At 41.6% G+C, this 17823-nt stretch overlaps 2 protein-coding genes across 2 annotated transcripts; both read right to left on the bottom strand.

The window, feature by feature from the left end:
• Window positions 1-339: 339 nt before the first annotated feature.
• Window positions 340-8386, bottom strand: LOC117776301 (C-type lectin domain family 4 member G-like). The gene is made up of 7 exons (XM_034610120.1): window positions 8323-8386; window positions 7866-7931; window positions 7266-7466; window positions 4472-4675; window positions 3892-4046; window positions 3563-3681; window positions 340-618 (listed from the first exon to the last, which is right to left on the bottom strand). The coding sequence occupies exons 1-7, from the start codon at window positions 8381-8383 to the stop codon at window positions 465-467; spliced, it is 960 nt and encodes a 319-aa protein (XP_034466011.1). The 5' UTR covers window positions 8384-8386; the 3' UTR covers window positions 340-464.
• Window positions 8387-9204: 818 nt separating this feature from the next.
• On the bottom strand, window positions 9205-17506 carry LOC117776321. Its single transcript, XM_034610156.1, has 13 exons — window positions 17194-17506; window positions 16561-16659; window positions 16285-16473; window positions 15626-15786; window positions 15158-15279; window positions 14344-14492; window positions 13209-13298; window positions 12955-13011; window positions 12385-12558; window positions 11111-11314; window positions 10531-10685; window positions 10202-10320; window positions 9205-9645 (listed from the first exon to the last, which is right to left on the bottom strand). The coding sequence occupies exons 1-13, from the start codon at window positions 17237-17239 to the stop codon at window positions 9492-9494; spliced, it is 1719 nt and encodes a 572-aa protein (XP_034466047.1). The 5' UTR covers window positions 17240-17506; the 3' UTR covers window positions 9205-9491.
• Between the last annotated feature and the right edge of the window lie 317 nt (window positions 17507-17823).

The raw sequence follows: 17823 nt of genomic DNA on the forward strand, positions 1-17823 counted from the left end.
TTGTTACAACAGTTTACACATTTTTACTGTAGATCCTAAAACACAAATCCTACATTGAACAACATAGATTTTTGGTTACAATGTAAAATATACTCTCAGCAAAAGTCATTGATATTTAATAGACTTGATTCAAAGATAATTATATTGACAGACGAGTCGAATCTCCAACCTCCATCGCAACAGATCTTGAACTTTCGGTGGAAACCAGGTTGTGGTTTCTTATCTTTACACTTTTCACACATTCAAATATATTTGGCCATAATGATCGTAGCTAATAAAAACACTACATGTTAACACAAAATGATAGATACATAAAATTAACACTTGCATGCAGAACACCCTTTGGTTGTTTCATTATTGTTTTATGTGTGTTTGCTTGTGCACTTAAATTTTCCAAACGCTGGTGGAATAGTTTTGTAAAATTCAATTTGCATGCAAGGTTTGGAACGAGAAAACCCAATATGCTAACTGCCTGGAGTCCTTATGAGGGCTTCATGCTCACAGATGAATTTGTTCTGCATTATACACTCTGCAGGGCCCCAGCTGGCTGTCGCATTATGCCCAGGGAATGTCATCGCATATCTACCATCGTTATCAACTTTCGTCTGATTCCAGAACCTGCAAACACAGAACATGCTCATCAGTACCTCTAATAACTTTACAGATCATACCAACTAACTCCAATGGCCCTCAATGCGAAAAAGGAAAACTCAAGTACTCTGACAATCTGCACCTGATTTTTGAACCGATAATTCACAGCATGAATAGATCTTTACCAGTTGCTGGCTGCAGGACTCGGTCCTCAGTTTATTAAGTATTCCCCAGGAAGTCAAGGAATATGTTCAAGAACGCCCTCTCGCAATGTTAACCCTTGTGTTGTTCCTGGGTCGAATTGACCCAGAGTGTGTGTGCGTCTGTGTGTGTGTGTGCGTGAGTACGTGCGTGCGTGTGATCATACGCAAGCCCTGGCCGGTCAGGGTTAGGGTTAGGGTGACCCAAGGATTGTCATTATCCAATTCTCCTGGGGTAATTGAGACCAATGGATTGTCATTCTCGATTGTCATGGGAGGGGTCATTTAGACCCCCAGAGAGGGCGCTGTGGTGCTCTGTGGGGTCATTTAGACCCACACCTGATTCAAATTGAAATCAAGGGGGGGTACATTAGACCCACATATAAGTCTCAGTGTGCCACTCTCTCACGGACCATGGCACGATGTCACGTCAGGAGCGTTTCACCAGAGAACAGGTTCTCCAACAGCTATTCTCCCAGCAACCATCCTCTGAACCCGAAGAGGACGCAAAAGAGCCAGACTGAGAAGCGGACGGACAAGGAGATGGAGAAGCAGACCGAGAAGCAGACAGAAAAGCAGACCGAGAAGAAGACAGAGAGGACGGAGACAGAGACGGAGACAGAGACGGAGACAACAGCGATAGCGAAGGAGACGAAGACGACGACGGTGACTACGAAGACGACGACGGTGACGAAGACTACGACCCAGTGGGTGATGCTTCTGCAGATTCGTCATCCTTGGAAGAAGAAGAAGAAGAAGGAGGACAAGACCATGGCGACACCACCACCACCGGACTCGTGGAAAGAGAGACCTTCCCCTCAAGAAACGGGGAAATAACATGGTCCTCGAGGGTGTACGGCCGAGAGGAGGGCCACTGCTCCTGCTCCTCCTCCTCCTCCTCCTCCTCCTCTGCTGCGGCTCAAAGCGGGGTCCCCCGGGGCCCCACGATCCACGCGACGTCCCGCACCGGTGACCTAGCCTCGACGTTCCACCTGTTCATCATACCGACGGTAGAGAACATCATCCTGGAGATGACGAATCGGGAGGGTCGTCGAAAATACGGTGACGAATGGAAAGGGATGGACGAGACCGACCTGCGCGCCTACGTAGGGCTGCTGATCTTAGCGGGCGTGTACAGGTCCCGGGGCGAGGCCGCCGCCAGCCTGTGGGACGCCGAGAGCGGCCGGGCGATATTTCGTGCCACGATGCCCCTGAAACTCTTCCACACGTACTCCAGACTGCTGCGCTTCGACGACCGCGAGACGAGACGCACGAGATATTATCATTATGTTATGTTATGTTATGTTATGTTATGTTATGTTATGTTATGTAGATAGCTGCTGCTAGTCCTTGTCCTCATCTCATCTCCTCTCATCTCTTCTCCTCCTGTTTTTCTCCCTAGGCCGGTGTCCATTCCGTCAGTACATGCCCAGCAAGCCGGCGAAATACGGGATCAAGTCGTGGGTGGCCTGCGATGCGAAATCAAGCTACGCTTGGAAGATGCAAGTGTACACCGGAAAGCCGAGCGGCGGACGCCCAGAACGGAACCAGGGGTTGCGGGTAGTGCTCGATGTAACGGAGGGACTGCACAGTCGTAACGTCACGTGCGACAATTACTTCACCTCCTACGAACTCGCGCGGCAGCTCCTAGAGAGGAAGCTCACCGTGGTCGGCACTGTTCGGAAGAACAAGCCCGAGCTCCCGACCAGGCTGCTCGCGGTCAAGGGAAGAGAGGTGTTCTCATCCAAGTTCGCATTCACGCCCACTGCCACTCTTGTGTCCTACATCCCAAAGAAAAACAGGAATGTGGTGCTCCTGAGCACACGGCCCCCTGAGGCCGACATCAGCGACCGCGAGGACGGGAAACCGGTCATCGTCCTGGACTACAACCGCAACAAAGGTGGCGTGGACAACCTAGACAAGGTGATCGGAACGTACAGCTGCAGGAGGATGACCGCGCGCTGGCCCCTGGTCGTCTATCACAACATTCTCAACGTCTCTTCCTACAACGCCTTCGTGATATGGAGAGAGATCAACCCAGACTGGATGCCGGGCAAGCGGAACAAGCGGAGGGTGTTCCTAGAGCAGCTGGGAAAGGCTCTCGTGACTCCGTTCATCGCACGAAGGGAGCGCATCCCCCGCACGGACGCGTCCGCCGCTGTTGTGAAGGCTGTAAAAGCCGCCGCCGCCGCCGCACAGAGAGCTGTTGACTACGACGCTCGACCCGAGTGTCCGGCCTCCTCCATAGCCCTAGCAGCAGCCCCGCTCGGGGCGAGGAAGAGGAAGAGGTGTCAGATATGCCCCAGGAAAAAGGACTGTAAAACTCACAACGTGTGCCGCGGGTGTAACAAATACATCTGCAAGGGCTGCTCACGTGTCTATTGCCCTACGTGTGCGTCCTAATATGGGGTGGGCTATGTGAGGGGGCCAACAGCCGGGGGAAGCAGGGACAACACAAGGGTTATAGAAAGTGAGAAAACATTCCTGGATCCCTACCAACGTTTTTTTGAGGTTCTCCCCTCACTCATCCCACATCCTTCTGCCAAGTCCTGTGGAAATCCGTCCTGTAGTTTTTATGTTATCTTGCTTACAAACAGGCGAACCCACAAACAGATGGGTGAAAACATAACCTCAGAGGGAACAACTCTGGCACATTCACAGGACTGATATCTACGAGTGTGTTATTTGGTTGGTTATTTGACTGCAGGGTCGTTCTCCTCATGTGAGACCTGACAGATGCTCAGAGGGAGATGATGGAATTCAATTCTTACCCCTCAGTCTCATTGCGTCCATCGATCCAGATCCAGTTTTCGTCATCATTCTGACGCAATCCCATCCAGTATCCATGATGCTTGTCGTAGTAGTACTTGGTGTGATTATTGATGAATTCCTGAAAGTGATCGTCACAAACTTTCACACTTCTCAGCATCGACAGTGAGAAAACATTAAAATCCCTCCACCTCCCATCTGTTTGATTTTACAAAACACAATTGTTTCCAGTTGAATTTTGTTTGCAATGTGAATATGCAGCGTTTGCTATGTAATTTAAAGATCTATTTAAAACTCTGTGTTATTGGGGCTTTATGACGATGGAGCTCACCTGCTCTTGTAAACTGTCAACAACAACCAGGTCTGCATCAGTGTTTTGACAAAATGTCCGTGCTTGATCCCATGTCTTCCAGGGGGCGGATTGCTCATAAAACTGGTAGCAGTGATCCTGGAACGGAATCCAACTCTCCCGGCACGGCTGACACTCTGTACTCAGGAAAGAAGCCGAGAAATGTTATTTTAAGAACTAAATGTCCGTTTAAAATCCACACAGACACAAATATAGTAAGAACAGACGAGCTTCTTCTACATCCAAGAGACCAAAGAGCAAAAACATATATAGTAAATATAAATTAAATATCACCAATTTAAGTTTGACACATTACAATCGCTGCCGTAGTTAAACACAATAGTTTTAGAGGCTTGGCAACGGCTACTGACATTTACACTTTATTATATGAGCATTGCAGTTTTTAGCTTTTACCTTAAATAAACAAATATATCTATACTCTCAGTGTATATCTGTGAGTTTAGAGCTAGACTCACTGTGTGGTTGTACATATAAATATATATAAATCACTTTGAGTGGTTGTTAAGAGAGCTAAATAAATGCAGTCCCTTTATATACGCACTCTTGTCTGGGCAGAATTTATTGACTGGGAAGTTTTGGAACGTCATGATGACTCCGAGCGTCCTGTTGAGATCATCTCTGTCTCTGGTCAGCACCTCGGTCTCGTTCTCCAAGATTTGTTTCTCCATCATCAGCTGATGATTTTCCTTCTCGAGGTGGATGACGTTTTCTGCGACAGCTTCCTGGGCCTTCATGACCCCACAGACTGCAGTGATGGTGGGAAAGAGACGGCGCACTGGTCAGTCCAGTGGATACATGTGGAGGAATATTCTCTTCCATTGGCCCACGTGCTTTACTCCTGAACCTTTTTAAAAAATCATCTCCTACCCATCATTGATTTCCATGCTTTTGTCATGTGGCAGTCTCATTTTCTTTATTTGATTTCACCATGGAGTTTGCTTACAATCAAGCCAACTCCAAAATACATCATAAGCTAAGCTATAACAACATCAAAACAAATAAAAGAATTGTCATTATTATTATCAACATAACAATTATTTATGATACCCTATTATACCCTTTATTTGAAAACAATATCTCTCACTTTCCAACTCGTTTCTTTTCAAAGAACTGGACATTTAGTTTCTGGATTTAAAGACGCAGCCAACTATCTGCTCTCTCATGTCAAATTGTCCTGAAACGCAGCAGCAGATAAGGTTTTAAAATGTTTCCTCCTCACTGACAACAACATTTTAAACTTTAAAATTCTGAAAATGTGGCCTCCCTGACATTTATTGACAAATTGCAGACGTAGATATCGGATCTGACATAAAAATGTTACCAGAATTGATACTGTATTGATCGTTAGGATTGGTTAGGATTGCTTACATGGCCTCTTTTTAATTTATTATGTTTAATGTTGTACCCATTCATCTGTCAATTACCTTTTTTTCCAATTTTACTTTAAACTGCTCCTATTGAGTGAGGGCGGCTGGAGCCATGGTTTCTGTTTAACTGAAAATTTGAAAATAATATTAATATATTTAAAAACAGGAAACTTCAAACCAAAAGGGGATTAATTATAACTGTGACTAATAACCTTTAAGTTGATTTTAATTGTAAGTGAACCAAAATTGACTGATTCTAATGGCTGCTGAGGAATCCGTTTAGAGATGTTTGGTGTTCTTTAGAAATACTGTGCAGGAGGAAGTGAACACTTCAACATTACAAATCCAAAGTCAATGTTAAAATACAGTTCACAAAAAGCTGAGCTCACTCATCTCTTCTTTTTTGTGTGTTTCCCAGATGTGATTTAAGCTGCGTCATTAAAAACTCAGTCTGTTGAAATCAAACTCACTGTAGATGATGACACCGATGCACGCCATGAGCAGGACGCAGAGAATCCCAGAGCACACCAGCAGCAGGACAAAGTGCCGAGAGTGTGCCGCTGCTGTTCCTCCAGCTGCTGTTCCTCCAGCTGCTGTTCCTCCACCTGCTGCTCCTCCACCTGCTGCTCCTCCTGCTGCTGCTCCTCCAGCTGCTGCTCCTCCAGCTGCTGCTCCTCCTCCTGCTCCTCCTCCTGCTGCTTTTACTGACGTAGTGAAAATATTCCAATTCCTTATCAACATTATTATGGATATACCTGTGACCTGTGTATATTCTGACACACCATATGACTTCTATATATTATTGTTTTTTAAAGCAACACCATGCACATTTTTATAGCAGCTACAATAAAATGTGTTTGATGGTTCAGTAACTTTGACTATGGAGAATGTTCCCTCTTTCATTCTCACTCCCCCACCCTGAACACCTATTCTTGCTCTATGTATTCAAAGTTACACAGCGATATAAACGGCAAAAGACCAAACATTCAAGGTTGATGTGAAAATGTTTTAGAAAGTTCAGGAGGAGCAAATTTAGTTTCATTTTCAGACACATCATCACATTTGAAAAATTCACAAATTTGCACTTTTCTCAGATAACTTACTTTCAACAGTCGCTGCAGGAACTTCAGATTTAATTGTACAATCAATTGTAGAGTCCTCATTGTTTTCTGGTTGATAAAAAAAACAAAAACAAGAACCAATCAGAAAGACCTATAAAAAACACTATTGTACATGTAGGAAGTGGATAAGCTGCACCTCTGCTAAATGTGTTTAAAGACTATAAAGTGCAGATGGAAGAATAGAAGTGTCGTCTGAAAGGGTTTCTGTGCTGTGGTCAGCGAAGGGACTCAACAGAATGAGAAGAAGTTCCAGTTACACCGGGGATGCACACACTTTCCGAGCACGTCCAGGAAACTGAAGTAGATATCGGATCTGACATAAAAATGTTACCAGAATTGATACTGTATTGATCGTTAGGATTAGTTAGGATTGCTTACATGGCCTCTTTTTAATTTATTATGTTTAATGTTGTACCCATTCATCTGTCAATTACCTTTTTTTCCAATTTTACTTTAAACTGCTCCTATTGAGTGAGGGCGGCTGGAGCCATGGTTTCTGTTTAACTGAAAATTTGAAAATAATATTAATATATTTAAAAACAGGAAACTTCAAACCAAAAGGGGATTAATTATAACTGTGACTAATAACCTTTAAGTTGATTTTAATTGTAAGTGAACCAAAATTGACTGATTCCAATGGCTGCTGAGGAATCCGTGTAGAGATGTTTGGTGTTCTTTAGAAATACTGTGCAGGAGGAAGTGGACACTTCAACATTACAAATCCAAAGTCAATGTTAAAATACAGTTCACAAAAAGCTGAGCTCACTCATCTCTTCTTTTTTGTGTGTTTCCCAGATGTGATTTAAGCTGCGTCATTAAAAACTCAGTCTGTTGAAATCAAACTCACTGTAGATGATGACACCGATGCACGCCATGAGCAGGACGCAGAGAATCCCCAAGCACACCAGCAGCAGGACAAAGTGCCGAGAGTGTGCCGCTGCTGTTCCTCCAGCTGCTGTTCCTCCAGCTGCTGTTCCTCCAGCTGCTGCTCCTCCAGCTGCTGCTCCTCCAGCTGCTGCTCCTCCTGCTGCTCCTCCTGCTGCTTTTACTGACGTAGTGAAAATATTCCAATTCCTTATCAACATTATTATGGATATACCTGTGACCTGTGTATATTCTGACACACCATATGACTTCTATATATTATTGTTTTTTAAAGCAACACCATGCAAATTTTTATAGCAGCTACAATAAAATGTGTTTGATGGTTCAGTAACTTTGACTATGGGGAATGTTCCCTCTTTCATTCTCACTCCCCCACCCTGAACACCTATTCTTGCTCTATGTATTCAAAGTTACACAGCGATATAAACGGCAAAAGCCCAAACATTCAAGGTTGATGTGAAAATGTTTTAGAAAGTTCAGGAGGAGCAAATTTAGTTTTATTTTCAGACACATCATCACATTTGAAAAATTCACAAATTTGCACTTTTCTCAGATAACTTATTTGTTACAGTCGCTGCAGGAACTTTAGATTTAATTGTAGAATAAATTGTAGAGTCCTCATCGTTTTCTGGTTGATTAAAAAAAACTAAAACAAGAACCAATCAGAAAGACCTATAAAAAACACTATTGTACATGTAGGAAGTGGATAAGCTGCACTTCTGCTAAATGTATTTAAAGACGATAAAGTGCAGATGGAAGAATAGAAGTGTCGTCTGAAAGGGTTTCTGTGCTGTGGTCAGCGAAGGGACACAACAGAATGAGAAGAAGTTCCAGTTACACCGGGGATTCACACACTTTCCGAGCACTTCCAGGAACTGATTTTTTTTTTTTCAAATATATTTAAGTTTTAAATCTATTGCATGGAAATTTAACAAGTACGATTTATTATTGTTGTTAAGTAGTAAGGTTAAATATTGAGTTGGTTTGTTCTAGTAATTTATTTCATAGGAGTCACTTACCTTTCTGAGGACTGCCACCATTTTTGAAAACCACAGTCGCATAATGGAGTTCTTCCTCCATCCTTAAACTACAAAAGTATCAGTATATGAATCTGAGGCTCATGTTTTAACTGTGACCTTTCGAGTGCAGAATCGTACAACCTTGAAAATCGCCGATTATTTCCTCTGTTGTAGTCACGTTCTGTGACCTCGGCTCTGGACCTGTCACCACTCAGAGGTGGCGACAGGTCAGGAAGTACACAAGGTCGTGTGTCAACACTTGAGTTTACAACAGATTAGACTCGAATGTGAGAAAACGACCTTATTGCATGTTCCAGTAGTATTTAACACCTCCTCTGTAATATGAAGCGTGATGGTTTGGGCCACACTGTGTTTATTATGTACAATACTGTTTATGATATAATTTAATACTCATATCCAGAGACAAGAAACAACCTCATTCCTTAATGCAGTGAGAAAGATCAGGGAAACTCTACAATTATACAATACGACATTCAGTGATATAAAAACATTGGCACAAAAAAGGGGAACTTCAAATATTAATGACCGTAACATTCTCCAGTGATTTTGCAGAATTCATCTCGACACATTAGTTCTGTAAAACCAGTAACTTGTGTCAGACGGCAGTTTGCAAAACACAAACTCCCAGAGTGACAAGTGCACAACATGCAACACGTCGGACACAAGAACAGAACGTTTGTTACAACAGTTTACACATTTTTACTGTGGATCCTAAAACACAAATCCTAAATCAGTGATTCTACATTGAACAACATAGATTTTTGGTTACAATGTAAAATATACTCTCAGCAAAAGTCATTGATATTTAATTGACTTGATTCAAAGATAATTATATTGACAGACGAGTCGAATCTCCAACCTCCATCCACAAAATGGAAACCAGGTTGTGGTTTCTTATCTTTACACTTTTGACACATTCAAATATATTTGTCCAAAACGATCGTACACAGTAGTTAATAAAAACACTACATATTAACACAAAATTATAGATACATAAAATTAACACTTGCACGCAGAACACCCTTCGGTTGTTTCATTATGTTGTATCCATTATTGTTTTATGTGTGTTTACATTTTCCAAACTCTGGTGGAACAGTTTTGTAAAATTCAATTTGCATGCAAGGTTTGGAACGAGAAAACCCAATATGCTAACTGCCTGGAGTCCTTATGAGGGCTTCATGCTCACAGATGAATTTGTTCTGCATTATACACTCTGCAGGGCCCCAGCTGGCTGTCGCATTATGCCCAGGGAATGTCATCGCATATCTATCATCGTCAACAACTTTCTCCCGCATCCAGTACCTGCAAACACAGAACATGCTCATCAGTACCTCTAATAACTTTACAGATCATACCAACTAACTCCAATGGCCCTCAATGGGAAAAAGGAAAACTCAAGTACTCTGACAATCTGCACCTGATTTATGAACCGATACGTCACAGCATGAATAGATCTTTACCAGTTGCTGGCTGCAGGACTCGGTCCTCGGTTTATTAAGTATTCCCCAGGAAGTCAAGGAATATGTTCAAGAACGCCGTCTCGCAATGTTAAAGAAAGTGAGAAAACATTCCTGGATCCCTACCAACGTTTTTTTGAGGTTCTCCCCTCACTCATCCCACATCCTTCTGCCAAGTTCTGTGGAAATCCGTCCTGTAGTTTTTATGTTATCTTGCTTACAAACAGGCGAACCCACAAACAGATGGGTGAAAACATAACCTCAGAGGGAACAACTCTGGCACATTCACAGGACTGATATCTACGAGTGTGTTATTTGGTTGGTTATTTGACTGCAGGGTCGTTCTCCTCATGTGAGACCTGACAGATGCTCAGAGGGAGATGATGGAATTCAATTCTTACCCCTCAGTCTCATTGCGTCCATCGATCCAGATCCAGTTTTCGTCATCATTCTGACGCAATCCCATCCAGTATCCATGATGATTGTCGTAGTAGTGCTTGGTGTGATTATTGATGAATTCCTGAAAGTGATCATCACAAACTTTCACACTTCTCAGCATTGACAGTGAGAAAACATTAAAATCCCTCCACCTCCCATCTGTTTGATTTAACAAAACACAATTGTTTCCAGTTGAAATTTGTTTGCAATGTGAATATGCAGCGTTTGCTATGTAATTTAAAGATCTATTTAAAACTCTGTGTTATTGGGGCTTTATGACGATGGAGCTCACCTGCTCTTGTAAACTGTCAACAACAACCAGGTCTGCATCAGTGTTTTGACAAAATGTCCGTGCTTGATCCCATGTCTTCCAGGGGGAGGATTGCTCATAAAACTGGTAGCAGTGATCCTGGAACGGAATCCAACTCTCTCGGCACGGCTGACACTCTGTACTCAGGAAAGAAGCCGAGAAATGTTATTTTAAGAACTAAATGTCCGTTTAAAATCCACACAGACACAAATATAGTAAGAACAGACGAGCTTCTTCTACATCCAAGAGACCAAAGAGCAAAAACATATATAGTAAATATAAATTAAATATCACCAATTTAAGTTTGACACATTACAATCGCTGCCGTAGTTAAACACAATAGTTTTAGAGGCTTGGCAACGGCTACTGACATTTACACTTTATTATATGAGCATTGCAGTTTTTAGCTTTTACCTTAAATAAACAAATATATCTATACTCTCAGTGTATATCTGTGAGTTTAGAGCTAGACTCACTGTGTGGTTGTACATATAAATATATATAAAGCACTTTGAGTGGTTGTTAAGAGAGCTAAATAAATGCAGTCCCTTTATATACGCACTCTTGTCTGGGCAGAATTTATTGACTGGGAAGTTTTGGAACGTCATGATGACTCCGAGCGTCCTGTTGAGATCATCTCTGTCTCTGGTCAGCACCTCGGTCTCGTTCTCCAAGATTTGTTTGTCCATCATCAGCTGATGATTTTCCTTCTCGAGGTGGATGACGTTTTCTGCGACAGCTTCCTGGGCCTTCATGACCCCACAGACTGCAGTGATGGTGGGAAAGAGACGGCGCACTGGTCAGTCCAGTGGATACATGTGGAGGAATATTCTCTTCCATTGGCCCACGTGCTTTACTCCTGAACCTTTTTAAAAAATCATCTCCTACCCATCATCGATTTCCATGCTTTTGTCATGTGGCAGTCTCATTTTCTTTATTTGATTTCACCATGGAGTTTGCTTACAATCAAGCCAACTCCAAAATACATCATAAGCTAAGCTATAACAACATCAAAACAAATAAAAGAATTATCGTTATTATTATTAATATAACAATTATTTATGATACCCTATTATACCCTTTATTTGAAAACAATATCTCTCACTTTCCAACTCGTTTCTTTTCAAAGAACTGGACATTTAGTTTCTGGATTTAAAGACGCAGCCAACTATCTGCTCTCTCATGTCAAATTGTCCTGAAACGCAGCAGCAGATAAGGTTTTAAAATGTTTCCTCCTCACTGACAACAACATTTTAAACTTTAAAATTCTGAAAATGTGGCCTCCCTGACATTTATTGACAAATTGCCGATATCGAATCTGATATTTAAAAATGTTATAAATGTTATTTATTATATATAACGTTGTACCCATTCATCTGTCAATTACCTTTTTTCCAATTTTACTTTAAACTGCTAATACTGAGTGAGGGCCGTCTTTAGTTTGTCTTTGAGTGGGTTAGGGAGCGAGATCAGGAGCCATGGTTTCTGTTTAACTGAAAATTTGAAAATAATATTAATATATTTAAAAACAGGAAACTTCAAACCAAAAGGGGATTAATTATAACTGTGACTAATAACCTTTAAGTTGATTTTAATTGTAAGTGAACCAAAATTGACTGATTCTAATGGCTGCTGAGGAATCCGTGTAGAGATGTTTGGTGTTCTTTAGAAATACTGTGCAGGAGGAAGTGGACACTTCAACATTACAAATCCAAAGTCAATGTTAAAATACAGTTCACAAAAATCTGAGCTCACTCATCTCTTCTTTTTTGTGTGTTTCCCAGATGTGATGTAAGCTGCGTCATTAAAAACTCAGTCTGTTGAAATCAAACTCACTGTAGATGATGACACCGATGCACGCCATGAGCAGGACGCAGAGAATCCCCAAGCACACCAGCAGCAGGACAAAGTGCCGAGAGTGTGCCGCTGCTGTTCCTCCAGCTGCTGCTCCTCCAGCTGCTGCTCCTCCACCTGCTGCTCCTCCAGCTGCTGCTCCTCCTGCTGCTTTTACTGACGTAGTGAAAATATTCCAATTCCTTATCAACATTATTATGGATATACCTGTGACCTGTGTATATTCTGACACACCATATGACTTCTATATATTATTGTTTTTTAAAGCAACACCATGCACATTTTTATAGCAGCTACAATAAAATGTGTTTGATGGTTCAGTAACTTTGACTATGGGGAATGTTCCCTCTTTCATTCTCACTCCCCCACCCTGAACACCTATTCTTGCTCTATGTATTCAAAGTTACACAGCGATATAAACGGCAAAAGCCCAAACATTCAAGGTTGATGTGAAAATGTTTTAGAAAGTTCAGGAGGAGCAAATTTAGTTTCATTTTCAGACACATCACATTTGAAAAATTCACAAATTTGCACTTTTCTCCCATAACTTACTTTCTACAGGAACTTCAGATTGAACTGTAGAATAAATTGTAGAGTCCTCATCGTTTTCTGGTTGATAAAAAAACCACAAAAAAAACATGAAACAATCAGAAACACCTATAAAAAACACTATTGTACATGTAGGAAGTGGATAAGCTGCACTTCTATATAAGAATAGAAGAGTCGTCTGAAAGGGTTTTTGTGTTGTGGTCAGCGAAAGGACACAACAGGCCGATAAGACCAGGAATTTCATAGGAGTCATTTACCTTTCTGAGGACTGCCACCATTTTTGAAAACCACAGTCGCATAATTGAGTTCTTCCTCCATCCTTAAACTTCGTTCATCGCCGTATTTGTGTCAGTGCAGAGAAGGAGAGCAGGTATTTAAAATGAACTGTGGCGGATGCTTGAAAGGCTTGACCGAACAATAACACCTCCGCACTACCTCATAGAGAACAAACGAGGTTCCTCTTCCCTCATCACCTCACATGTAAACTGCACCTTCTCAATTTGCATGTGACATGTTCTTACTGGACGAAGTCAAACAGTGATGCTGAAGCTGCAGCTTGTTTTGTGGCCAATGATTACACACGGTGTGAGTTGTCCCTTCGCAGTTGGACGTCTGGAATTGAGGAAGTTACCAAAGTCAGTATTTTGTCGTGTTTTTTTTATTATGGGGAGATAAATCATATTCAGCACAATGGGTTCGTTAGCTCGCAGTGTCCCTGACCTTTGACCAGCAAATTCTAATCAGGCCATTATTGGGTCACAGTGAATATTCTTTAGCAAATTTCAAAAGATCCCCTGTTTTACTTTTGCATTTCGAGGAATAAAGTTGGAAAGTTGAACGACCTGTTTGAATGTCTGTGTCAGTCCGATATAGGGAAATAGAAAACAAATGACCAAATCGATCTGCTGGTGGTTTTGACCCAGTTGCAAACCACTGCTGTAGTTAACCCGACAACGTAGAAGAAGATATTTTCATCTCTGACTGCGACAGACTGCTGGTCGCCTGTTTATTCAAAGTTTATAGATGGTGAACGTATCATATGTCCAAGTTGCACCAAAATCAGTAGTGCACTTCCCTATTTACGGTTTGTGCTCCACATACAGACAGACATCAGTAGGTAGATAGATAGAAAATAAACAAAATTGACATTAAAAGGTCAATTTTCTTCCTTATCTTTTTCATTTAGTATAAACAGAACAATGTTTGTAGGACCAGACCCTTGTTATAAATGCTGAAAACACAAATGAGTGACAAAAAAGTAAAGTTTCTTGCGGCTTTATATTTTTACAACATCATGAAAAACATACACGAGTCATGAAGACAAACAAAGAGAGGGCTTTCAGTTTTATTTGTCACAAGTTAAAAAACCTATTTTACTGAAAACTGCTTCCTAATCCGGTTTGTTTAAGGCTCTTGTTTCACAGATCCAGCGTTTCCACACGCTGCACCTCGACATGTTCCAGTTGGCCAGATTATCAGCACGAGGTAAACTTAGAGCACAAGACATTCTGTCCAAGACCCTTGTTCCTTCTGTCCAGTACCTAGTGGAGAAAGAAAAGATTCAGATGAGAAGATTCATACCATTCCCAGCAAGTTATAAGCAACTTTAACTTAGCTTAGCTTAGCATGAAGACTTGAAACCATAGACTGTACATAAAGATGGATGATGTGTCTCCACTTCCTCCCACTATTCAAAAAATGAAGAGGAAACACGAACGCTGCCGTCCGGCACATTTGGACTAATTTGGTGTTCAGCTGCAACATGTAACTTCACCACTAGATGTCACTAAATTCCACACACTGAACCTTTAACGTGTACTTTGACGTTTTAGTTTGGTTCATGTTCCATCCACTAACACGGAGGAGGCAGGGTTTATGACCTATGCTGCAGCCAGCCACCATGTCGCGATCGAGATGCTTTGGCTTCATACTTAGGGAGCCAATTTTTCAGAGGTGAAACTTTGCCTTCTGTTCACTTCCAAGGTGTGAGGGCGGGGGGGGGGTGGGGGGGTGTGGGGGGTGGGGGGTGTGTGGGGGGGGGGGGACGACGAATAAAACATTTACTTCCTGCGGCAAATCGCAGCGTGGCTTCGCTTGGAGTGAATCATCCGTTCGTTTGGGGTAATGATAAAGTGTCTGACCTGTGGCCGGGATTCCTTCTTATTAAAATGACATATGGAGAAAGGTTTGATTAGTGTGTTTTTACTGAAAAGTGGCGTTGGTTCCATCCACCCACATCCATTTGCTCGCGTCGTTCTTGTTGCTCAATCCAATCCAATAGGCGTGATTTTCCTCATTATAGGCCATAGTGTGGTTGTTGATGAATTCCTACATTTGTGAGACAGGTGTGAGAGAAGTTATCTGTCATGTGTCCACAATGATACGACAATAATCATCGAGAAAGATGAAAAATAATGTGAAATACAGATGAAAATACAGATGCAAGAAACAGGAACATTAAAAAGATATCAGTCAGGGTTAGAGACACGTGAAAGAGAATTAAAAACAAATTAAATTGGCAAATGGAATTTCATTTACACAATTATAAAGTACGTCTTGACTCTAAATATTCAAACAAATCATCTTTTGTGTCTAAAGTCACCTGAGCACATCCTCAACCCTGATCCATGAGGACAGAGGTGCGTGTAAGTGAAAACGATAGAATCTGTCTTGCCTGTTCCTCCAAGCTTTCAATCACCACCAGATCTGCCTCCTTGTCTTTGCAGAACTGACGACTGTTCAGCCACGTCTTCCCTTGTTGTTGATTATCAGATTGGACAAAAAAGTAGCAGCTCCATTGAAAAGGAATCCAGCCGGCCAGACAAGTTCTACACACTGTCAGACAAGAGTCAAGCAACAAAATTATAGTCATAACCATAGCTGTATAATGTATATATAAAAAATATATACAATGCATTATATAATATATGTAAGTGTAGAAACTAATCTGTCTAAACAAGTCTAAATGTGCCTGATTTTATTCATCAAGATCCAGGAATTATTTCCCTGGGAAATCTGTGAAAATGTCAAAAAAAACAGGCCTGATCTCACAATGTTAAAGAAAGTGATCAAGTTCTATATATTCTTTTTTTGGCCCATGTCTCATCCTCCCAACAATTTTTATGGAAATCCATTGGGTAGATTTTGCATAAACCCGCTGACAAACAAAGCGACCAACGGACAGGGCTGAAAACACACTGTCCTGGACGAGGCTGATAAAATCAAGATGATAAAATCTAACATTTACAATTTAGGAGCTTAAAGCTTTGAGGTTTGAGGAATGGAAACACTGGAAAACAGCATCTTTGCATCAATAGCAAGGTGTTTGTTCACCTTTCCCTGGGCAGTGGGTTGCCACTGGAAAGGTTTCGTACTGGAGGATGACCCCCATGGTCCAGTTGAGTCCGTCTCTCTCTCTGCTCAGCTCCTCGCTCCGTCTCTCCAAGTCGTCCTTCTCCTTCTGCAGCTGCAGATTCTGAGCTGCTGCATTTTGCATGTGCTGCTCTGACGTGAGTGATGTCACTGCAGAACAGGAAAGATTTACCGTCACACTCACAGTCAGTCAGGGTCAAAGTGCAGTGGAGAGCAGGGACAGACAGACGGACTCACTTCTGAGGGCGATGGCGACCGACACCAGGACGACGCAGAGGATCCCACACGCTGCTGTCACCAGGGGAAGCAGAGTGTGCAGAAGTTTCTTCTCTTTTTCTAGTAGAAGAACAACAAACAATCAAGTTATTAAGTTCATTGAAATATCATGTATATAGATGTAAAATACAAATATTAATAAGTTATTAAATCACTTCTTAAAACCATGTTTTATAGACTTTTTTATGTTTTTACACTTTTATTCTTTTTACATGTATTTATTTGCTCCTCATGTAAAGTGATCGTCTTCTTCTCATTGTTCATATTCTTTTTATTTGTATTTATATGATTCTTTCTTCTTATCACTTTTATTTCTTAACCGTTTTTATTTTTGGTGTGAATGAGTTTCCTGTGTCTGTCAAAGCACTTTGTAAACCCCGTTTTCAAACGTACCATATAAATAAGGTTAAAATGATAACATAAAAATACAAATATATGAAATGTCTTTATAGTTGTCACGATATATTGGTAGAAATGGAAATATATATAAATGGAAACAGCCACGTTAAGTCAAATCTGTAGTGAAGTGCAATACGTGAGCATCAGATTCCTCAAGTAGAATTAAAAACTTCAGAATATAAGACTTTCACTTACTGTCAGTCTTGGAAGTTGCTCTGACGTGATTCGGTTCTTGCTCCATTGTTTTCAGTTTTAAGGTAATTGTTTGTGTGAATGAGTCAGAGACAGAAGCTGACTCCCTGCAGCTGGTTGAATGGGGACTGTCCTCACTGGCTGTGTGGACGGTGGAAACAAACAGTGAAAACACAGCTTCTCTCCGGTCCACAGCTGCTCAATGCATATTGGCGTTTGTGAGTTGTTGCTGGTGTGGTACGTTGCAACAAGAGGCGTGGCCTTGACTGTAGTCTGGTTTCAGAGAAGCCAACTGAGGCTGATTTCATGAGCTCCACTTCCTCTTTTTGGGAGAATGTTGTGAATCAGTAATTTCTTTCTTTACTTTGGCTGTTATCGGACAGGCTGCTTTTATTTTGAAGAGCCCATGTTTATTTCTTAACATGTTAATACAAATACTACATCATATAGCTTCACACAGGCGGTTTGGTTGTATATAGACTGTGTATAAAGATGGACGTCATGAAGGCTCACCCGAAAGTGAAGCTAAAGCGTCTCAATCGCCCTCTAAAGGTCGGCTGCAGAATACCTCCTCCCTGTTAAAAGGTCACATGTCAAATAGAGAACCAAAGATGGTTTGTGTCATTTCAGATT

The sequence above is a fragment of the Hippoglossus hippoglossus genome, chromosome 16 (assembly GCF_009819705.1).
Source record: "Hippoglossus hippoglossus isolate fHipHip1 chromosome 16, fHipHip1.pri, whole genome shotgun sequence".
Lineage (NCBI taxonomy): Eukaryota > Metazoa > Chordata > Actinopteri > Pleuronectiformes > Pleuronectidae > Hippoglossus > Hippoglossus hippoglossus.